This window comes from Centroberyx affinis, unplaced genomic scaffold, assembly GCF_046629955.1.
Source record: "Centroberyx affinis isolate AG114_WGS23_722 - 3 ecotype Tasmania unplaced genomic scaffold, CSIRO-AGI_Caff_v1 ptg000557l_1, whole genome shotgun sequence".
NCBI lineage: Eukaryota > Metazoa > Chordata > Actinopteri > Beryciformes > Berycidae > Centroberyx > Centroberyx affinis.
The window spans coordinates 524524-549231 of NW_027279200.1; the positions used below are offsets into that span (position 1 = coordinate 524524).

At 43.2% G+C, this 24708-nt stretch overlaps 1 protein-coding gene across 1 annotated transcript in view; it reads right to left on the minus strand.

Annotated features, from left to right (window-relative positions):
• atp11c (ATPase phospholipid transporting 11C) overlaps positions 1-24708 on the minus strand; it is a 44929-nt gene that overhangs the window by 14824 nt on the left and 5397 nt on the right. The window contains exons 2-12 of the mRNA XM_071518184.1: positions 12283-12402; positions 10675-10764; positions 5866-5946; positions 4577-4684; positions 3148-3276; positions 2418-2506; positions 1617-1667; positions 1106-1170; positions 912-993; positions 681-831; positions 301-498 (exon numbers count right to left, since the gene is read on the minus strand). Of these exons, the coding sequence (XP_071374285.1) occupies positions 301-498; positions 681-831; positions 912-993; positions 1106-1170; positions 1617-1667; positions 2418-2506; positions 3148-3276; positions 4577-4684; positions 5866-5946; positions 10675-10764; positions 12283-12402 (1164 nt within the window). The remainder of the gene's footprint in view (positions 1-300; positions 499-680; positions 832-911; positions 994-1105; positions 1171-1616; positions 1668-2417; positions 2507-3147; positions 3277-4576; positions 4685-5865; positions 5947-10674; positions 10765-12282; positions 12403-24708) is intronic.

The following is a 24708-nucleotide window of genomic DNA, read 5'->3' on the forward strand; positions in this document are numbered from 1 at the left end:
GGTGATAAAGAGTGATAAAGACACACAATCAAGTGCTTGTATACCACAGTTATCGTCGTTATCTTATTTTTGTCATTTTTTTGGTGCCTTTATTGGACAGTTCAAAGTGGAGAGACAGGAGAGAGTGGGAGAGAGAAAGAGGGGGGTGACATACAGCAAAGGACCTGGACCAGATTCCAACCCAGGAACGTCACAGTTACATGGTATGGGCCTTAGACCACTAAGCCACCAGGATGCCCCTCATATGCCATTCTGCCATTCCAATAATGTTTAATGTTTGATTCTGTCCATCCGCCTGACCTGTCCCAGCTCCTCGTTGAGGTCCGAGGTGTTGACCAGTGCACCCTCCTGGATTTCAGGGTCAAAGAAGTCCTTGTCCCAGGTGATGAAGAAGGAGCCCAGGAACTTCTGCATCTCCACAGTCACGTACATGGACACGGGGATGATGAAGTTGAAGAGCACCATGAAGGACAGGAAGTCAGTGAACATCTTCAGGTACTGATGGAAAAAAAGGGGAACACAGGAACATATTTACATGTTAAAATCTGTATCACCACAATTACAAAAAATATTTAAAAACTAGTTCAAGAATAAACAAGCAGACACACACTTGCAGCTTGCACACTGCAGTGATAACACTATTATGTCAGTCACCATTTCACTGTTCAATGTGTCCTCACCAGATTGGTGTCCTTCTCTCTTTGGGTCTTCTGGTTGTACCACGGCTCATCCTGACCAGGCTTGCTCTGCCACACATACTTGAGTGTAGTGCACACCAGGGCCTTGCTCACCAAGATGCAAAGGTAAACCAGAAGGAAGGCATTGATGGACCTGGAAACATGTAAATTGAAATTAGTCAGTACCACAGGTAATGTGATTTCTTTTAATGCACACTAATTTCCCCAACTTACTTCTCTACTGCGGAGCGTTTCTGAGACTTGCCCTGGTAGTTGAGAGCCATCTTTGTCTCCATGCCGGTGTAAACTGCAACACCTGGAGTAGGGAGAATAGGAGCAGAAGGATGGGGATTGGCTTTTAGATATTGACCAATCCTTAGACACAAAACCATTAATCAGTTTGATTAAGTCAAGTTACTTTTACTCACCACAGATTTTCTGAGTGTTCTTCAAAGTAGCCCCTTTCAGGAGCAGGTTCTCTGGGCCCAAAGACCTGAACAACCACACCAATATACAGAACAAGTTAGTTGCACAGAAGCTATACAGTCCATGGGCATGCCGCTCCATGCTCCGACTGGCAACTTGGCAGCAAAGCTAGCATCAAGTCTAAAACAGCCAGTGGCAATATATGACTGCAGTCTGGGCTTACACTGGTCCCAATGTTCTTGAGAAGGACACAGTGACGTTTTTGTTATATTGCCATTACAAAACAGTCAATGACAAATGCCCGTGAGAGTGCTTTGGAAGTGCTGGCTGAAGCTGTGCCAGCCTGGTTTTATTTTAATGCTTGTTTGCAATAAAGGATCAGTGAAATAATGATTTGATGGTAATGCAAAGGGAAACAAGTGAGTGCTTAAGCAACTGCGCTTTGATTTTTTTTTTTTCTAAAATTAGGTGTTTGTGTCTAGGGGGAAGTATCAAAAAGAGAAATGCTCTCACCTCACTGCAGGCTCCTGATCGTTCTTGTATATGTGCATACGGCCAACAAACCTAGAACAAGCACAATCCATCCACAATTACCAACCAAAGGAATTTGTACAAACAAAACACATGTGATATTTGTCATGCTGCATATATTGCCTTCCACTTTGGCAACAATAGTCTGGATCTGAACTTGTGATATGAAAAGTCAAGCCATGTGGGACTCCTCCTTCACTTAACAAACCTATAAGTACCCATCATTGCACCTGCAAGTCTATCACAACACCATCTGCCCATCACCAAGAACTCACAGGAGGGTGCACAGTTTAGGGAGCCAGCTAATTACTGGTGGTTAGCCAGCAGCACGCTGGCAATAACCCTGTCGGTTTTATTGATTCTGAAAAGTCAGCATCTGGCACTACGACTTCCTTAGCACGTCTCAAACACCACTCTGATGTCTGGCTAAATGGCAATGTCCTACTCTTTGCCCCTAGGGGGAGCCAAAGGCTTTCTGTTGATTGAGCCTAGATTCCCATAAATGAGTAAGGAATCACCTCTGAGCTGGTCAGGCCAAAACTGTCCAATTGAACTTTCCCTTCATTTTCTGGGAAGCCTCCCGGACATACCAGACCCACCAGCACCAGTCATAATATGTCAGTATGGCTTGCTGACAGGTCTCCACTTTACTATCAACATGTTACCATTAGAGTCAATTAGGACATTTTTCAATTGGCAGTTGTGTTAATCCTATGCCCAACAAACCATAGGCAACGCATTCTTGGAGTGTAAATCTGTTGGGGCCACGTGATGAGTGCCTACTTGTAGAGGTCAGGCTGCGGCTGCTCGCACTCGATGGTGGCGTTGAGAGATTCCAGATCCTTCTCTGTGTCTGGCACTGTGTAGTGTGTCTGGACAAGCGGGAGAGGCAGAGATAGAAAAGAGTGTGAGTGTGTGAGTGCTGCCTGGCTCAGGTCAAGTGGTCATTTTAGCCTTCACTTACCACTCAAACACAGAAAGCACAGTTAAATGTAAAGACAGATACTGTGACTTACAAATAAGCACAACAAGCACAAACACATACTGCTAAGGGACCAGAGTGAGAAAAATTGCCTTGAGAACAAGGGTGGCAAATACGTGTTAATTGACTGAAAATAATGGTGCTAAATAGATTCAAATCCCTATGTTAATTATAGGAACTACACAAATAATATACCCTATATTCCTTAAGCAGTGACAGTCAATTACAGGGAGGGTTAGGGTAAGATTGCAACCACTGTTGGAAAAACATGAAATATTAAATAATATTCCTTTTTACCTCTTCCCCTAATCCTAATAGTCCTAATATTTATAAATACCAAAATTACACTTTAATAAGAACAGCTTTAGTTTTACCATCCTGCACTGAAGGCATAATTAGGACCAAAATAGTGACAGACATGGAACCAAAACCAAAATTACCACCCAACCACCACTGCCACAAAAAAACATTATGGGGGTAATACACACTACTGTATAATGTATCTATGAACAGCAGAACGGTTGAAATTACTTTATGGTTGGACTCTCCATCCAGACTGGCTGTGGTCACGAAGCAGGTGTCATCATCCCGGTTAGATTGCAGCAGTATCAAATCACAGGGAAAGGTCTCGTCCTCCTCCACCTCCACCACATCTCCAACCTGGTGAAAGGAACACAAATAGTACTTGTAAAAAAATGTCATGGTTTGTTTGCACCTACTTTTTAGGTTCCAGATTGGTGGGGTTTGCTACAAGACGAGTGCCACAAAGTTTAGACAATCAAAGTAAATTTAGTGTATTTTTCTGCGACTGATAATTTACCTGACACCATCTAATTTGTCCTGATGCAGCAAACCCCACCCATTTGGTACTCCGTATAGATTGAAACAAACACCAAGACTTCTATATGTCTGAAGTCTGAAACTCAGTGGTAGGATGCTAGAAGATCTTAGTCCATACTAGATCGTCCATACCAGACAGACAACAATTAATTACAGCAACTATCTGCACACCCCACCTTGGCAACATCAATGACCATTACACCCATGGGACTAGGGACAATAACCAGAATTACTATTACGTATGAGAGATTTTGTAGCAGCTACATATCGCACTTTAGCACCTGACTAAATTCTTAATCCTGTTGCTTATATCTAGCATGTATTTTATTTATTTTGTTGTGTGAGTTGGTGTTGTTTGTTTTTAATTGCTGCAATTTTAATGTTTCTTAGGCTGCTGTCTTGGCCAGGCTTCCCTTGAAAAAGAGGTCATTGTATCTCAACGGGATGGACCTGGTTAAATAAAGGTTAAATAAAAAATAAATAAATAAATAAATAAAAACTATTTATCGTGGTAAAAAACAATCACAGTTATGATACCGCCACTAATTTTTATTACCGTGACCACCGCGATAACGTCTCCCGTCTGTCATCTTTGATGTTTTTTCCCTATCATTTTCCCCAAAAGCGAGAGCCCTCTAATAAATTGTTATATTCATGTTGCTGATTGAGTTATAGTGGATACAGACCAGTAGCACTTTATTTGAGACGCATCTGACTTCATTTTAGATGCTGTTGTTTCGATTTCCTTAGTTTCTATAAGCTAAACCAACATTTTATAATTTTGTTATTTAAGAAAAAAGAAAACTGGCTTGTGATTGATATGATGCATTTGTTTTTAAATGATTGAAGCATATTACAGTACTGCTTTTAAAATTTTAATGTTTTTAGTAACTGAGATAATGTTGTATATTGAGATAATGTTGGTCAAGGTAATCGTACTCTGAAATTGTCATATCGGCACAGGCCTAGTTGGGACATCTACTCAACAGAGAGAGCACGTTCTCCTGCATATATTCCAAACACAGTCATGCCAAGCTGCCAGCAGCTACTCTCTGGCCTCGTCTCCAAGGGAATATTTATTCCAGGGGATCTTGGCTAAGATGTGGCTGCTGAAAGGTACCTTGATTTTCTCACTCTCCTTCCGTATTCTCCGGCCGTCCTCTAGCACTGTCACCAGGTACTTATTCACCTCGTTGTCTGCCTTGTGCCGCAGCCAGTCTTCATATCCCTAACACGGAATATCAAAATGAGAATCTGTATTGCTTTGTTTGCAAAGTATAACAAATGTGAAAGAATTGTTCTTTGTGACATTGGTACACAGGATAAATCTTACAACTAATGCAGTAACATAAGTACATACTGGCATACGTAATAGACTTAACAGGATCTCACACTGTGTAGGAGGATAGAACAAGATACACAATATACAGTACATTGTACAAATTTCCTGTTTTATGATTATGTGCATAATAACAGCATGACATGCACAGTGGGTGCAGCGGTAGAAGGACATGCATGGTGATTGTCCAGCAGTGCATTGGAACAGTGTACCATGAAAATGTTACCCTGAGTAGGGCAAAAAACAATTCCTGAGGCTACAGCAGTGTAGGGTACCAAGCGTAATGTAGACTTGATAAGTAGTTTATGATAGTGATCGGGATAGAGAGAGGTGGTGCAGGAATGCAGAGGGGTGTGCCAAAGCAGAGCTGGAGCCAGAGAGTGGGGTTGCAGGGAAAGGTGAAGGGAGAAGAGAAAAAGTCGGGGGGTGGGGGGGAGTGATGCAGAGAGACGATGCCAGGTGGATGGGAGGATGAAAGGCAAAGAGAGAGGAGAGGCATTCCACGGATGGACAGTGGAACTATACGGTTCACCTCAGCCTGACTAATAGAGGAAGACAGACCGCCCCGGTGTCCCACTTCAAAGCCTGGCTAAAGGCAGTCCAGCACTATCAGTGTGTCCCATATATTTTTGGAAGGAAGTCTACCCATTATTGTGCATTTCAAAGCCCCAGCGGTAGGCTAACCAAAAAGCCAATCCTAAAACAATACATCTAAAGCTGGGACACGGCTGCAGCAGTGTGTGAGAAAGAGACACTCCCCTTGATAATTTGTCTCTGTATAATAGACTCTCTCTCTCTCTCTCTCCATTTGCTCACATTCCCAGAGAGTGTATTCCCTTTTCTCCCCAATCAGAATTCACCAGCGGAGCACATTAATACAAAACCCAAGAGAGCATTAGTCACGTACTTTATACAAAACTCACAGCAAGGGAGTTATGAAGGCGGAGGGACTTATTATGTTATGGAGAGGGAGGAATGATGAAATGCAATGAGAGACAATGTGAGGAAATGAGGACATGGCAATAGCAATCACAATAAAATTTCATCAGCCGTACTAGGCAGCGTCTTACCTGCTTGATAGCTGTTACTGTGATCACAAAAAATAAGGGTAGGCCACTGGTGACTGGGCTGGTGGGGGTGTCCACTATCACCTATTGGGACAGGAGAAAACACAAATTACATTTTGAGAAGTACACTGAACAACACTAACCCTATGCATAGAACAACTCACTACCAAGTCCCACTACAGCACATGCGTGTGTGGTCACAGGGGGAGGAGTGTGCGGTCAGGGTTCAGAAGGCGAGGCTCTCTTTCTTAAATGCAGGGTGTAGCCCTTTGTGTGCGAGGCCCTTCTACCATTTCCAAAATCTGTTCATCAGTGAGAGAACCGGGGGAGACATTTTGTGTCTGGAAGGGAGGGAGGCGAGCACGCAATTTCTGGACCACAGAACTTCTAATCAAGTGGGCCAGGGACAGAGTGCTTAATCTGCAGCCGCGCCAGGGCTGCTGTGTTTCTGCCAAAACATGGGAGCAGGTCCTCTCCTCCTGCTGAGAGGCCCAGCACAGAGCATTGCTGGACTAGCCTCACCTGCTGGAGCTGTGTGTGAAGGAATCTGGTGGTGTGTGTGCGTGCGTCTAATGAGAAAGAGAGTGGGACCCTTGACCACGTAATTCCAAACAACCGGCTCAGGAGCACCGCCTGACTAGAGTTCCCAGCCAAAACCCCAACATGTGCAAACAGCCCAGTGTGTGTGTGTGTGTGTGTGTGTGTGTGTGTCCCCTAAAGCCATCACAAGATGGATTTACCCAGGCATTCCCGATCCTGCAGCAAGCCGGCTGGTCTCCCACCGAGAGAGAACGTGTATTACAGCGTGCGCACAGACACAAACACCTACACATCCGGCTTGTTGGTATTCTGACCAGGAGCATTACAAGCTGTCAGATAGACATCAGCTCAAGCAAGAGCAGGAGACGTGTTTTGAAGCAGTCTCTGGTGTTTTCCTCACCTGTGCTCTGACTGAGAATGAGACAAACCCACTGCTCACTCAGTAATCAATATGCGCAAACCAGCACATACAGACACATACTGTACATACAGATACACTGGTACACACGTACAAAGCCATGCATGTGTCCATGTGTGGGCATACACACACACACACCCCCACATGCACGCATACACATACGTGCACACATGCACATTCACACACACATACACATAAAATGCAAGGCAGTGAGTTACTAGCCTACTCGAGCTTTACTGTGATTACAATTAACTGGGGGATAAATCAATTAGAAGGCAGAGACGGACTAGTGCACATCGAACCATTTGGAGGAATGCAGAATCAGGGGGAAGAGGATAGTCTGCATTATATCTGTAGTAGTAGGCTATTCCTGTCAGACAGAGGAGAAAGTAATAGCTCTGCTGCAGTAGCCCCAGGTGTAGCGAGCCAGAGGTGAGGCTACTGAATGTTTCAATAGAACAGTGTGTGTGTGTACACTGGGATGTTATATGGGGCTCTGTGTTAAAGACTCATTACACTGGGCACATTCCCCCAGGCCGTGTAGCTGGTGGATTATTGAATGTCTCCCAAGATAGGCTAGGTTATCCCAGTCACGCTTGCCCTCACCTGGCTCCACATGGAGAACACCCTCCTGGGCACAGATGTGATGAAGGTCGGAGAATGGTGATGGAGCAGTTTATGTCTCGATCTAATAGGTTGATAGCCCACATCCCTATACTGAGAAAGCTGGACTTCAGGCTGGCTGATTATAGAAATTAAGAGAGCAATTGCGGGAAGTACTGAGGACAGCTTGTCCCTCTGATGCAGCAGCCAGATGGCAAAACCTGACAAAGGGTGACCACAGTGTAGAGTGACTACTCCATAAAGGCAACTCTCAGCCTGCATGTTGTCTGACTGACTTATCCTTGCTACTTTAATGCCAATTTTGATGCCGAGTGTTCATTAGAGGATTATAAAAGACACAAACGATAGTGTGGCATCCTACATTTAACAATTAGCTTTTCTCAATCTCTATTCTTCTTCCTATTCTGAAAAAGCCCTTTCTTCAACTCACACTACAACACCATGTGAATTATCATGCCATGATGAAATCAAACTTGACAAACAGATATGACAGACATAACTGTATTGAGGGCATCCATCATATTTGGTGTAGTTGTGCCCTGTATGAATCCCTAGATGCCTCATTGGTACTATTATTGGAAATACCGCAGCACCATACTCCAGAGAAAACTAAAACCTACACATAACCTTCAGCTACTGTACTACTGCTGCCTCTGCCCAAACATTTTCCCCTACATTACTCAATTCACCTAGAGCTTGTTTTTTCCCCCCCTCTTTTCACACAGACTATATCAAACCACATCCGCATCGATTAATAAGAAAAAGACCCCCCTCCAAACTTCCAGATAGCCGTAAAACCTTGCCTCCTCTGCACCAACTCCAAAGCCTAAAATCACAGCATAGGAGTGAACTGTGTGCTGTAGATGAGCTGGTGTGATATCAGGCTGCTACATGTGCAGAGCTGTGCAGTGCAGAGCCCTACATCTGAGCTGGGAAGTATGTCAGAGTGAGCGACAGACAGCAGGTCCCTAAGGTCTCAGGGCAGCGCTGGGGCCCTCTCATCCTCCTACTCCTTCTCTCTCTCTCTCCCTTTCTCTCTTGCTCACTCATCACCATCTCTCACCCCTGCTCCACTCCCATTCGATCAGAATCCAGCAAAGACATGCAGGGCTATTTATAGGAGAGTGGTGCTTTTTTATCAGCCTGTGTCTATTTGTGGCACTCAGAAGTACAGAGGGCTTCCTGGCTGCTGACGTCAGCGGTGCAGCGCTGCAGAGAGATGGGGGGAATGTGAGAAAGAAAGAGACAGAGAAAAAGGGAAAAAGACAGATAGAGGAAGAGACCCAGTGACAAAGGGAGAGACAAAAAAAGGGAAGGAAAGAGCTGGGCGATGCATGACGCTTGGTTACCGGTGGAGCATCTGCATGAAGCCTCTCAGGGGAAGTGAAAAGGTTTATTTCTGCCTGTGTGATGCAAGTGCAGAGTGTGTGAGTGTACCTGTATGTTCCCCCCTCTCTCTCTCCCTCTCTCTCTCTCTCCCTCTCTCTCTGTGATATAATAGCAAGCTGCATGGGGAAAACTGAGTGGTTAGGATAAGGAGCCCCTCCAGAGAGGCTGGATTAGTGGAGAAATGCCAACCACATGGCAGCTTGGGTAAACACCATCAGCAAACCTAGGACACCCACTGACTCATACTTCACACACACACACACAAGCACATACATACAATGTAATAACACAGAAACAAACATACTACACTTGCACACGTTCTATACTCCAAGTGATAATGTGTGTGCATGATAGTTTACTTCCATATAAGCACATGCATTAGCCAACAATCTTATTTACACCCCAACATACACATATCCATCAACTGTGTGCACTATAGACTAAAACCAGACAAACCGAGGGGAAAAAAGGTCAGAGAGTCAACTGTAAATACAGGTGGACACAAGGGACAGAGGAAAAATAAGCACCGCCATCGATCTGTTATTGACTTGAGGATGATGGAATTACTTGTGACAGCACCACACACATATTGCCCAGTTTAGTACAGTACTGGGCTTCTGGGAGAAGTCACTCAGTGAGCTCATTCAGTCTGAATGCTACCAGAGACAGCATGTCCCTCCTGAGTGGGCCCAACACCAGCACCTGTTTACACTGGAGAGACTGTTTGCCTCTTTAGTTTAGGTTACGGCTGGAGAGGGAGAGGTTAGTTTCCATCTCCACGGATCAGAGAAAGAGAGAGAGAGAGAGAGAGAAAGGGGCTGTGGAAGAGCGAGAACAGATGCGGGCAAACAGCTCTTCTTCTTTTCTCTTCTGTTCCCCACTCCATCATCAACAGCCAGCTCCCAGAGGAGAGGAGAGGAGATGAGAGTTCACTTAAGTGTACGGAGCAGGAGAATAAGGATGCCAGCCAGTGCTTTTTAGTCAGCCCTCTTAGCCAACTCACAGTTTCCACTTATGAAGATAGGCCTACACACACTATACAAACAAACACAGGCAAACAAACAGACAGATACACACAGAATTTTGAGACCACCATATAAGAACGACGGCTGGCATGATGGGCAATGTTACAAAGATCACCATGTTATCACCAGTGACAAAAACCTATGAGACTCCAGAGCAATATGAACGTCTTCCATCAACAAGCTTCTCATTTGCTGATGAGTGCCTTTTCTTTTTAAAGGTTAAACGCTGACACACCAAAGTTGGTTAACTCGTGCTGCACTTGTGAAATAAATATATGCTTATTGAACAAGCCCGATAGTGGAAACCACGCTGTTCACACTGTGTAGCCTAACAGAACATTCTTGTTTTATGACTGTTTATTTTGAGGTAACTGGAAGATCTATACCAGTACAAACGGTTTTTTTTTTACAACTTTCCAAAGGGGCAATCCATTAGAGCACACTGTTTTAGATCTTTAGAATTTGGACAGTGGCAATAAAAACACTGGGAAATTCAAGACGTACAGCACAAGCCTAAATGAAAAATACAGCTCAAGATTAAGCTACAAGCTTAAGTACAATACATTTCACACCAGCTATAAATGCACATACTGCTCAAAACACACATACACTTCACACATTCAGTCACTGTTTCACACCTGCCATGGCCACAGGCAAATTTGCACCCACACACTGACTCACTCACACACAACACTTCAGTCGCACTCACAGGCCGTGACCACGCACCAAGTTTCACACGACCCACAGCTACACACACAAAAGGCACCCATAAATTCTCTCTACTTCTCTTGGTTCACTGACAAGGCCTGCCCTTACCTGCACCAGGAAGATGATAAGGAAGTAGAAATTGGCGATTCTTCTAAACTGTTCAAACAGGTTCTTTGGCAGAAAGTTCCATACTGTATACTGTGGGGAGAGAAAAAAAAAGGAAAGAAGCAATTAAGTGACAGAGAAAAGCAACCAAAGGATCTACTACAGTGTGTTGAGGGCTCCTTTCATGCTGCTCATCGCTGTGTAATTTCCCCATCCTGGCATGATGTTTTTCAACCTGATTTCAAGGAAGAGGAGGTTAGAGAAAGGCTTTGCAAGGGGAGAGGGATTAGATGCATTCAATATTCACCGGATCCTGCATATGTGTATATTTTCCCTGAGCTGAGGAAGGAAGTTAAGGGGGGAAGGCGACTTCAATAGCTTGGTGCCTCTCTGATCTGCCTATGGCCCAGGGAGCCGGCCCTTGGGGGCCCACAGGTATTCCATTGATTCGGATTAGCGACTTATCTCCCTAATTCGGCTAGCCCTGAATAGAGAGCCGATTACCTTATCACGTTGGCTACAGATCTGTTTCCATGGGTTTTTTTTATTTCTTTTCTAAGTGGCCATGACTGCTGATACTTTAGTAGCTGAAGTGACACTTTTATCTGGCCAAATCCCCAAGAGACTGCTAAACAATGCCCTGGTGGTAACTTTATACCACACCACAAAGTACCAGGGTGAAAAACACAGACAAATGCAAACACACACATGCACACACACACACAGCAATAAGGCACTGTTTATGAAGGGGAATGTCTGCATGGGGAGAGTGTTGAAATGCAGCGGTAGCAGAATGGCCCATCTCATTTTGCCAGAGAGAAAAGAGAGTGAGAGTAATGAGAAAAGGGGGGTGGCGGTGTGAGGGCCTGTGTATGATTGTGATGGTGCAGCAGCAAGGAGAGGGAGAGAAGAGAGGTGGAGATTGGTTGTTGGAGAGCGCAAAAGCAGCAGGATGATGGAGGGCAGAGGCATGGAGGAGCATAAACACTACAGCAGGGGTAATTAAAGACTGTTTACACTGACACACTGGTGGGAGCCAATTGATTGGCCCATCCTCACTGGGACCCTCTGCACCACTATAAATCCCACTGCCTTCTTCCTCTCACACTGCTTCATCCTCCCCATCACCTTCACCCCTCATATCCATAACCCAGCCAGCCGGCACCTGCTCGGGCCTGCAGCCCTCCGCTAACATGGGGCTAAAGGGAGAGATTTAGGGGAGGGGGGCGTCTATCAGAGCCAGGGGAAAAAGATTGAATCGCCCACCCTGCCAGTACATTAATAGCAGCTATGTATTTCACTGCCAAAGACAGTGCTCTCCTGACAGACAAATAATGGCTTTCCATGGGAGGGAAGACAAGCATGTGGAGAGGCAGTGGGAGGAGGAATAAAGAAAGGAGGAGTGGGGCGTACTCAGGATTGTATAAGAGTTCAATTTGCATTCAAAGAGTTGGATAAGATAGTAGGAATGTCAGAAGGGGGGCCAAGACAGGTGAAAAGTATACATGGAGGAGCAGGAGCAGAGAAAGAAACATAGGCATATGAAGTTCACTGTGGTATCTGGTCAGACTGTAGCCCAGGTGTGTGTGCGTGTGTTTGTGTGTTTCTTACCTTGGAGGACACAATCCTGTTATCACAGAACTTGGGTGGGATGAAAACCTCAGTGGCAGGGCACGGCCGGTGGCCAACGTAGATAGTCCTACTGTCTACCCTTCTCTCATCACCACCAAGCTAGACGGGACAGGAAGGGAGGGGGAAAAGGAGGGGTAAAGAGAAAGAGGGCAAAAAAGAGAAATGTTAAAAAAAAAATCTAGGTACTTTCCAACATAGGAGCAGAGGTTAGAAATTGAGGCATATTTCATCTAGGAGGCAGCCCAATTTGATGAACCAACAGAATATAAAAGAGCACCAGGTAAAATGTGCATCATACAAAAAACAAGCATGACTAAAAGCTGAACATTTGACCCACCATCTGAGGCATGGGGGTGCACTGTAAATCATTGAAAACAATGGAGCTATTTTCACTGGTGCATTGTTATTTTAGGTGCAGCAAATCCACTCTGATCATGAAGGATTCATTGTGGCCTTAAAAAAAAATTCTGGTTTGATGATGCCTAAATTCTGTCTAGAGGTCAAGAATTAAACTATTAGAATTTCCACTGAGGTGTGGAAAATTAGAAAGACTTCAAAAGCGCTCCACTGGAAAGCTGTTGAACACAAGCCAATGTTTCATACAGGGGACAAAGGAAAGTTTGACAAGGGTCAATGGGCCAAAATGGTGAATGTGAGGGGCCTATTGCTCATTTCTTTTTTCCCCAGGTGGACACTCGTTGATGATTAGCCAGTAATAAATTTGTGCTGCCAGGGAGGATAATGCTGTGCTCAGATTTATGGGTCCAGCTATCTTGTCTTGATACAGATGGCAGGATAATAAACATGTGCACCCAGATGCATATCTATCTATCTATCTATCTATCTATCTATGCCTATATATACACACACATGCACGCACAAGTCTAATCGCATGTGTGAAGTAGGAAAGACTTCAGACACTGGGTCAGCAGCCAGACACACACTGGTCTCCCCTCACCATGAGGTGGCCTGGACATTCCTGTTCCTTAAAAGGTAGGTAGGGTGAATCACAGAACAAAGGAGGGGAAGCCAGGTCTTAGTCACTATTTAACTTTACAGGAACTCGCCTGGCCTAATTCTCAAAAGGCACAGTATAGATGATGGCCCAAAAAGGTAGGAGAGGAAAACCAGACAAGAAGTCTGAGTGATCCATTGTGAGGCTTAGCGAGGAAGTTCACTGAACTCACCCCCCCCCCCCCCACACTCACAAACGCACACAAACACCCACTGATTTTCTGTCCTGAGGAAAGCCATGTTTCTCTGAAAAATTGGACCTAGGCTATGCCCTCAGTGACCTAAGTTTCCTTCCTGACTTCATCCCACACACAATCCTGGTGCTTTGGCTGGACAGCCACAGGGGTGGGACAATCATGACAGTAACAATGTCAACATCCTTGAGGGGCCACAACTGCTACTTCCTTCTGCTGCCTACTCGGCTTCTATCTTATCCCTAACCACCTCTCCAGGCAGAGAAACAGATAACACCCAAGAGGAGATACACCACGCACCAATCAATTGGCCACCAATCATCATCTGGCGGTAAAAAAAAAAAAAAAAAAAAAGACCCCAAAAAAGTTTCAATTGCTGGATCAGAAAGGCAGTCGAATGTATTCCATAAAAAATATGAGCCAATTTGTGGCAGTCAACAGAACGTTAGTAGCGTAGGCATGTCCATCTGGCATAAACAGAACAGTTCATTTCTAAGATGTTCAGAATTTCACAGCCTATGATCATATGCTGCTGCAATGAAAAACTTGCTGCAATGCGCTACCAGGCAATAGGTGAGTAAATACCTCAATCATCAAGTACACACTAACATGTAATTACTATGCTTGGATTGTATGTTTTGGATTTATTTACACATGGGATAGGCCAATGTAATGCAGCCATAAAAACAATCCTTTAAGAACAGTGCTATATTTGATTCTTACTATTAATGCTTGTTGAGCACTTTTACATGATGTGCCATGTTTAGTAGAAAGTCAGGCTAAAATGAATCATTTCAATCAGCAATTGGATTGGTGATTGGCCGACTACACTGATCACACTGTTAAAAAAAATTGGCAATCAGAATCTGTGCCAGAAAGCCTGATTGGTGCATCCCTAATCTCTTTATGTATGCTGCACACTTTCAGCTCCGCTCTCCTCCGCTAGTCAACAACACCCTGCTCAAGTGCAGGCCCCAACGCACGAGCCCTTAAATGTAGTTGTGTTCTCAGCTTAAGTACAAGTTGTGCAGCTATTACTGTGCCTGTAAATTATTAAGGCTATGCAGGCAGGAGATCTGCTGGATCTGATACACAGGCCAGCATCATGCGGGCTTATAGGGACAAAACCCTGTCAGGTCTCCATGGACAGCTGATCCTGGACCAGCGCCAGTGAACGTGTGAAAAAAGGCCACCTGGACAGTGACCTGTCCACCGTCTGTTTCTGACAACAGGTTAGATCAAAGACTAGCCTCAAACACTTGGGAGCCTAATTAATGCGGGGTGGGGACAAAAACATAGCCTACATAACTCAACTTGCGCAATCGTTTGCTTCTCATTAGCAGTCAAATAACACAAAATAAAGGCCAAATTCTGTGTCTGAAATTCTGACTGTTTCCCGTCTTCTCTCCAGTCCAGACTGAGGAAGGGGAGCCAACAGGCAGCTTAGCTTACATAATGCTCCGTTATGCGTGAGCAGCAGTGTTTACACCTCAGTGTGGCTGTCAAACCTACCATCCCCTACCCACACGACACACACCGACACTCCTCCAGCAGGACCATCCGGACGGACTCGTCTGCCAGAAGATGAAGGGAGGGAGAGAAAGAGAGGAAGTACAACAGGATCCAAGGACACAAGAACATCCAGATTTTCCATATCAAACAACAACCAGGCCCCAGGAGGAGCTGTAAGCCAAGAGCACCCCCATGGACTACCCTTATTCATTTCTTTGAATCAGATGCTGTGTTTCTGGCAGTTACCCTTACTCTGTGCACTTTGAAAATGCCATCTACAAATTTAATAGCAGTGTTCCAGATTTGCAATAGTGCAGCCAATATATCCTGAATAACTGAAATAACATTATACAAACTGCAAGAACAGGAAAAGCAATCATCATTTACAGAGGCCTACGCAGACGAAGCAAATTTCCCAGAGCAAATAAGGAACAATTTACAAAACAAATTAGCCTTGAGCTATAGGACCCGCAAAGGGCTCTGGCTTGGACTTGGGTGAGAAGCCACACAGTCAACAGTATTAGTTGGCTGGCTTACGCTAGTGCCAATCTTTCACCTGTGCCCGTCTCTTTGGGAGTCATTATGCACCAGAGCCGCGTTAATGCAACACAGCCTCAAGGTCACAGGCCTACTAGAAAAACAAACAGCGGTTTTCCTATAAACTATAGATGTTACTGAACAACCACAAAACCTACTACATAAGCAAGCTCTGGGCCTTAGAGACAATTCTCAAAATAAATGCTGGCACTTTAACACATATAAATCATGCTGAAAATGAGATTCTATATTAAAAGAGGAAGTGGTCCATGCCCCGGGGTGCTTAAGATAAGAACATAACTATTGAATGCCCATTGATTTAGAGGGGAATTCAATGTAAAATATAATGAGGGTCAGACCATGGGGCCCCAATTCATTTTTGAGCAGTTACGTGATCGCAATGCTCATCTCCAAAACAGTGAGCTCAAGGCCGGACAAGAAATGCTAATGTAAGGAAGAAGTAGAACTGATTGCATTATCTTTGCCTCATTGTCAAAGGTCAAACGGAACCATTCAAAGCCAATGATGTTAGACAGTAAAGCAAAAGTGGCCTACAGTCAAGTGCCAGTGTGTCAATACCAAACAGTAGATTCATGCTAGATGAAAATGCATTAGCTACAACACGCGAAGGGGGATCAATAAAGAAAACATCCAATGCTCAATTGAGCCGAGATGCAATTGCTCAGTCAGAAATAAACGGTGCATTAGAGAATTGACTGAACTCGAAACTTTACATTAGATTATGCTCTAAATGAAATTATGCACACATTGTAAAATGAGCACAGGCTGGGACAGGGGGAAAATGCACTCCATTGAGAGCAGAGGAAATATAAGGCTGCATTCAGCCAGTGCCAAACTCTCAATGATGACTTCGGTCTGATGACACTGCGTCCTGTCACACCATCTCACTATTCAGTGACCTATCCCACTTGGTCACAATCTCCATGCTGTTAGCTGAACTGATCTATAATGAGCAAATTGTTGCAAGTCAACAGTCAGCCTCAAGTCCAATACCCGGATGTCAATAACTTGCCCTTGAAGCTCCAGTCTAGAATTATTTTTCCTGACATATCAATTAAAGAATATAAAGAATCTTGAAAGGTAATCGTTGATACAAAATTATCTGGCTATAGTCAAACTTGTTATTTCAATGCAACTTTTATCATCCGATCACACCAGGATACATTGAGAAGCCAATATGGATGAACAAATAATTGAATTTTGCTCACACTGACATCAGATCTTCAACGACAGATATGGGAGTTGTCAGGCTCGCATTGTGATCATAATTCTACGTAGTCTGGATGCAATCCAGCGACAATGCACACAAGCAAAGTAAAAAGATTGAGAGGGAGAGAAAAAGTAATTCGGACAGAGATCTAAATAAATAGATATTTATGGAGCCACAGGAGACACATAACAGCCATTTTGCAATTGTGAACATACAGCAATTGGACTGCATAAAATCAGAAATAAGAATCAGATCTCAAAATCATATCAAAATGTTGACGAAAGTGTGCAGCTGGTGACATAGGCCTATTCTCAGATTCCACACTATGCCATTTAAAGCGTCCTTGCCCATAGACAGAATTACTTAAGATAGCTTAGAGCAGTGTTTTTAAAGACTCGGTCAGGACCTGTAGGTGAATTGCGAGGAGATTAAAATGGGTTGTTAAATTATTCAGGAGAAAATGGTATCCAAAGCTACTGGCTATATTATGTTAGCAAAGCCTTTCCTAGTACATGTGATGTAAGCTGGGGCTAAGTAAAAACACAGTACAGCAGTAGATTAGGAGCCTCTAAACAGGAAAAATGTCGCTGAATTATCCTGCACAATAGTATGTCAAATCAGCTTTGGGGCCTGATATGCCCCAAAGCTGATTTGACAAGCTAACCCTGTATTCAAGATGTAGGTTTGCAGAAAACATCTCACAACCACTGGCCTAAAATAACAGCCGCTGACAGTGGTATCAGTCGAATTTGGTGGCGACCATTTTAAAACAGCTAAGAGTTCACAGTTCCTTTGTTAAGATGTAGGCCTAGTCTAACCTCAGCGTGAACAGGAACACGTCACATCGGCTAAGTTTAAAAGGGGTATAGCGCCCATCCCTTTTCTCTCTTTTTTTCCTCTCCCAGTTGCAGGTAACACTGGTAAATAAGGAACAAAGAGTAATCACCAATAAATAAAAATTCCTATTACTATTCCTGATAATTGTCTGCAAGATTGCACATCAATGATGCCTTAACATGTTGCCAGTGTATTATGGCCTGTAGGTGTAGTGCTGAAGCTAGTGTAGACACCAATTTTAAATTGTGTTGGTCATCAGGACTGTTATGGGCAGCAAAGTGGGTTTTGGATGCCTGCATCTCCAGTTGTTAAGCATGGTGCTAAGGGTTATGTGAAGCGTGGATGAGGCAGCGTACATGTGTATCTCAAAGAGGGTGCTCATACAGTAGTTGTCTCTTTGGTGTCAATGACAAGTGACTTAATTTGACAAGTGTCTCTGAGCTAACTGCAAAGAAAGATGATATTAAGATGTATAGAAAACAAACAGACCAGTGGCTGCAGGTGCTACAACAGCACAGCAAGTATTATTTACCCTGACACAAATGGATTTTGTGGTCAAACAAGCAGAGTGTTGTCAATGCTGTGACTTTTTCTTACAATAGTGCTGAAGCAAATTGAAAAAAATAATCCCAAAAGAATATGGTAGGTTAGGCTTTGTTCTGAACACGGTCTGTTCTCTTTTGGTTTTGTAACTTCAGCACAAGGGACTAAAACACCGAGCTCATTCAGTGCGGAATGCATGAGCTGTGTCATTAAGCCTCAAAAAAATCCACTTAGAAAATCTACTTAGACACATTTAATGAGGTGTGAGGGGGCTGTGTGAGAGAGAGACCTATGCTCGTACTTCTTTATGCTCTGCACATGCACTAATAACACTTGCTCCAGACTACACAGAAAGCAAAGAGACATACTCCTTGCCAAGGCCATATTCCCATTTGACCTTAGCATCTGTTTCAATGATTCTCTGGGCAAAAAAAAAAAATGAGCTGTATACAATCTACTCCTTCATTCAGTTGTACCAATAGTGAGAAACTGGCAAGAGTAAGCCGTGTGCGCTTGTATGCGTACATGTTTGTGTGAGACTCACAATCCCATATCAATATTTAACTACTTAACTACATCCTGCTCAACCTGCATCTTATCTACTCTATCAGGTTTTATGAAGTCCCTCCCAGGGTCAGTAAGGTCATCATAGGTCAGGTACCTGCAATTTAGTGCAGTGTGTAGCTCTAACAGTATTAACTGGACAGTTTTTCCTCTCATCACAAAGATGGGAAACCCTAGGAGGGAATGCCCCAAGGGGGAAAGGAGTGATGAAAAAAAATGTAGGTCTAAACATCAAATGGAGGGGAAATCCAATGAGTCAACATGTCCACAAGAGAAGGCTATAGTGAAAAACTAGTAATCGTATTCTGAGAGTAATGAAATGAATAAATGAAAGAACACAGGCCTTAACTCCTGGAAACTGCTACAGGAAACGTTGATGACAACAGCAAAAACAGCCTAACTGCAACATAAAGTTGTTATTAGTACGACAGAGGTTGGATGGAGTTGAGTGATGAATGTTTGAACGCAAGAGGCACGCGTTGAGTCAATGCTGTTCGTCACTGCAGCACTCGACTTGGCACTCCCCTCTCTCACTCCTTCTTACCGGCCCACCTGCCTGTCCTTCTCCAGCTTGCTCGCTCTTTCTTTCTAATTGTAATTCTCTCAGTTTTGATTACACATCCAACTGTTCAGTGTATTGTAGTCAGACACTGAAGAGAGCCTGTTTCAAGCTGTCACTATGAGGATTTGCAGACTAGGCTACATTGTGAAAGACAGCATATAGCATGAAGACACATTAACAAACTGAAGTTAGATTTGTTAACTACAGTAACTTCAAAAGAATTCAGCCTCTTCAGTTTTTACACATATTCCTGTGCTGCAAAAGTAGTTTAAAATACATTTATATCAGATAGTTAGTCTGAAATCAATCACTTTTTCATATCAAAGTGGAATGGAAATTAAATAAATTTAACTGAAAATATAAAATTCCGATCACAAAAACCTAGTTTGTAAAATTCATCCCGTTTATTATCTTGGACCAAATTATCTCGCTGGAAAATGATGTTCAGCATTTCATAACATATTATTCATGCTTTATCTTTAGGTTAGAGTCATATGAACATTTTAATACATTTTCTTTCCAAAATTGCTTTAGTTCTACCTCTTCTACAAGGAAGTTTCATGCCAGTTTCCTTCAATACATCTTAAACAGTGCCACAGAATACTAGAGAACAGTGTGGAACAACTGTTACTTATGAATGGCATTTGATTCCAGTTCCTGGAGTTTAAGAGAAAAGATAAACTACCATCCTTCCATCACTTTCGGCCACTTCTGAAAAGCTTGAATGCATTGGAAGCATCATTTGATGCTCTTGATTTGATGCCTCTATGGTGTAATGCAGGTAGGAGATTCAACCATCAGCAACGCAAGCAAATGCATTTCACCACTGCCATGGGTAACGTTATTATTATCATATTTTCTTCTGAGTGACATAGAGGATGTTCCATGGCCTGTTTTAGAATCAGCTTCTTGTATTTGGTAACCATTTAGTAGCTACCAAAAATAGTGTTCATATTATGTTCATATACAGTATCTGTACAATTGTATGCCCCTACCTAAATTACATGCTTAGTTTGTTATCACTGTATTAGTTATGTACGTCATTTTGCCTCAAAATGGGTGAATGGTCACTACGGTTCCAGAAACCTCCCAGAAAACTGTGTGAATGTGAAGCATGGCATTGCTGAAAAAGAGCAAGCATACTCAGTTGACTTTCCCTTGGTAAATAAAGGTGAAACGGAATTAGGCAATTGAAAACATTTGCCACAGTTGAAAACATGCACACTTGCTGTGCGATTATACCTTAGCAAAATGGAAATGAGAAATATTGCCTTCACAACGGGAATGAGAGTTGACAATTAAGATACAACCAATGTGAATGTAATTTTGGGCTGGAAGGAAAAGAAGAATGATGAAGTACACTGCTGGCCATTACTGTGTCCAAAATTGCCTATTGCTTCAACTTCAAAATGTTGTCCCTGTATCACAGCTTAAAAGATTACTTTGACAGTTGAGCGAGTTTGGATGCTATGCAAAAGGCTGTGGCCACAGCATATTGCCATACAGTTAACAAGCAGACTATCTCTCCAAAAACACATTATTAATAAACAACACTACCAGACAAAAGGCTAACTACCGCATTATTCAGACCAAAGTAATGAAAAGCAAAGCTATTACCCCATAGTGAAACTATAGCAGGAGTTACCTCCATCACGAGTTCACCCACAATGGCCTATGGCATAGTATAAAGACCCCATATCAGGGGCTACCCTCCTCTCTGACCGCCGTTTGCACACAGTGATGAGTGGCCCACAGAGTAATAACAGTCCAACTTGAATTGAGGGCTGATCCTAAGGAGCTGTTGTGGAAAGGCAAAGGCTCATTGTTCTAGTAGCATCCCTGCAGCTGTACAAGACACAGAGCGTACTGTACCATGGGCTGGTACTGGCCTACATTACACTGTGTCCCTCGACACTGGGGAGGAGGGAAAACTCATCTAGACCTCGCGCTGGGAACTATCTGCTGCCTCAATCATCTGGTCTACTCAAGTAAGCCACTGACAGATGTTGTGCTGACTACTTTAGCAATGTGGTTCTCAAACCAAAGACAATTCTGTGAAAAGATAACAGGTGGCTATAAGCTTGAATGCATGTCCTCAAAACAAAGATTGATTTGCTTATAATTTCCTGTCTGCGTACAATGTGAATGTAAATGAGCAGTGCTGCACAAATGTTTGGTGGCAAAAACCCAGTGTAAAAAGCAATCCGGACAAAGTCTGCCTCAGGCTTTGCCTCAAACAAGAGTACCTGATGAAAATGAATGAGGGATGTGAAAATGTTTACCATTTGTGGAAAAAAAAGATGGTTGTAGACAGGAAATGTGTAAGCGCTTTATAAAATGCTGACCAAGGTCTGTGTCCAATTGCAAGGCAAGGCAAGGCAAGCTTTATTTATATAGCACAAATACAATGTGCTTCACATAAAACAGAAAAAATACATAAAATGACATTAGAAAGGAAAGAAAGAAAGATATTGAGCAGTCACTCTCACACTGGTGACACCTCTGGTCAGCCAGTATAACTTCTCTGAGAGTGACTCCCTCAGTAATTTTGTATAAAATAGGTAAAACATAAATAAAATAAATAAATAAAGATAACACCTGTTACATCTACATACAGGTGATTTAGCAGAAGGCCACAGAGAAAAGGAATGTTTTGAGCCGACTTTTAAAAGAGCTGACAGTGGGAGCACATCTCAGTGCTTCTGGAAGTTTATTCCAGTAATTGGGAGCATAATTACTAAAAGCAGCTTCACCTGATTTAGTTTTCACCCTGGGAACAACTAACAGACCAGTCCCAGATGACCTCAGAGGTCTGGGTGGCTCATATCCTTGGAGCAGGTCAGAAATGTATTTTGGAGCTAAGCCATTTTGCAGAATTTTAAAATCAATTCTATGGCACACTGGAAGCAAATGCAGTGACCTAAGAACTGGTGTAATGTGTTCTGTTTTCTTAAGTCTTTCCAGAGATTTTCACCTTAACTGGTGCAATGTCATCAATGGCATTCCTAATTTGACAATTAACATTTTCAAAAAGGTCATTAATACAATGCGCATTGGGCGTTTGTGACATAGATATTGCGTTCATAAAAGCTGCAGCAGTATTATCATTGATGTAGCTTTTTTAACAATTTTTGGCCTAGCTTGTAGTCCCAGATTTATAGACACATCAAAGAAAACACAGAAATGATCAGATATGGCAACATCAATAGCAGCAGTTTTAGTGATATCCAGACCCCTAGTGATAATCAAGTCCAAGGTATGCCCCCGATTGTGGGTGGGCCCCAATAGAGTCTGTTGCCATTCTTCCTTGTGCAAATGATCAATAGTGGTCGCCATTTCTGATTCACATAGATTCAGTAGTGGTTCAAATCTATTTTCCAGCCGTAATGTCGGGGATGACTGCAGTCTCTTATTTGCATTAGTCTGCTGTCTATTTGTGTGTTTATTTTTGGGCTTTGTGCCGAGCGTATACCAGTGGATAGCAGACTCAAGTCTGTTCAGTTAGTTTCTTTGGTACTGGTTCAGGTTTACCAAGTTTTGGGAAGGTTATGGAATCATTCAATGCTGGCACTTCATTAGCACTCTGAGCCTGAGTTCTAGGCTGTTTTAACTCACCGACTGAGGTCTAGGCTGTTTTAACTCACCGACTGAGGTCTAGGCTGTTTTAACTCACCGACTGAGGTCTAGGCTGTTTTAACTCACCGACTGAAGACTTTGGAAGTGTGTCATGAAGTTCTCTGTCATTTTCCACTGCAAAAATTCTGGTTTCTAGTAAAGCAATCTTCTGTAGCAGTTTATGGCAGTCCAGAGTGTGAGGAGGCATCGTGTAATCCCGAATGGTGAAAAAGTTTGAAAATAGGCTAGGTGATCACAACCTCTGATCACTTTAATCACTTTAATCCTGTAGAATTAGTAGTTAACAGGAACTCCCACTCATAGTTTTGTGCATTGCAGCTGGAAAAACAGGAAAATATTGCCGAAAAATAGATAAGCAGGCAGGAGCAAAGGAGAGAGTGTCTGTAGTGTTGGAGAGGCGGAAGTCCAGTTTTGCGTGTTTTTGCGTGCACACTGTTCCTCAAAATAAAACCTTTACACAGACCAAATAAGACACTAAAATGTAGCCTCAACGTCACAAAACTGGATACTAGTTTTCTATTAAATAGGAAAGTCATTTTGGGGGTGAGTTTAAGTCCGGCATTCACCAGTTCTTCCAGCCGGAAAAACAGGAAAATATTGCCGAAAAATAGATAAGCAGGCAGGAGCAAAGGAGAGAGTGTCTGTAGTGTTGGAGAGGTGGAAGTCCAGTTTTGCGTGTTTTTGCGTGCACACTGTCCCTCAAAATAAATTTACACAGACCAAATAAGACACTAAAATGTAGCCTCAACATCACAAAACTGTAAACTAGTTTTCTATTAAATAGGAAAGTCATTTTGTAACTGCTTTATAGTTTTTAAGCATTCATTTACTGAGGCTTCAGTTTAGGTTTCACGAGTACATGTTACTCAACCTCCCCCAGTTTGAGCTTAAGTCCCCAGACCTATGGCCCTCTAGGCCAGTCGGCTCACTAAGTACTGGAGGGAATGACATGAATGAATTATTTTCTAGGGGTCTTAGGGAGAAAATCTCTACACTTCATATTTAAAGACCGGGAAAAGTGAGCATATTTTGAGCAGCACCAGAGTCACACTTTAATCTATAATTAAAGAGAATTTAAAGTAGTGTGGCCATAAATGGGGTATGGTTTTCCCAGCCAAGTGCACATACAGGGAAGTGTCCAATAGGGAAGGGGGTTGTGTGTGTATGTGACTCTGTTTGTGTGTGTGGGGCGGGGGGGGGTTTGGGCCATAGCACTTACACAAGGCACCAGAGTCAGGTACCTAGATGAGGTTGCTTGATTCAGCTACTGTTTGCATCTTCTTGTTTGCATGTAGTGTATGGGCTGCGACTAAACTAAACTGCTCAACGGCACAATGGCTTTCATCCCGCCTATTGGATGGCGGATAGAGCCATCCAATAGTGAGAAACAGACATTTGCATCCTAATGCTGACGTGCTTTAAAAATCTCCATCTCAGCTGCAGCCCTTCTGATGACATTATCTTTTATAATGCACCAAGCTACATTGACTGTAATTGCTATTCAATTAATTATCCTCAGACACTGCATAGGAGGGGAACAACCCTAATGACTAAAATCAATGTGGCTCCTTCCTTCCTCTGTGCTGAGGCCATGCTTGGTTTGGGCAGTCCCTCACCATGCCTTTCCTCCCAGTCAATCGTGACCACATTTAAAAGACTCATTTTTCTGCCTGTGATGCCGCCTGCCTAGCTGGGAAGCTGTTTCTTAACCTCTGTGTGTGTGTGGGGGGTGGTGGGGGTGGGGGTGGGGGATGCTTGGGGGTTGTATATTTCAG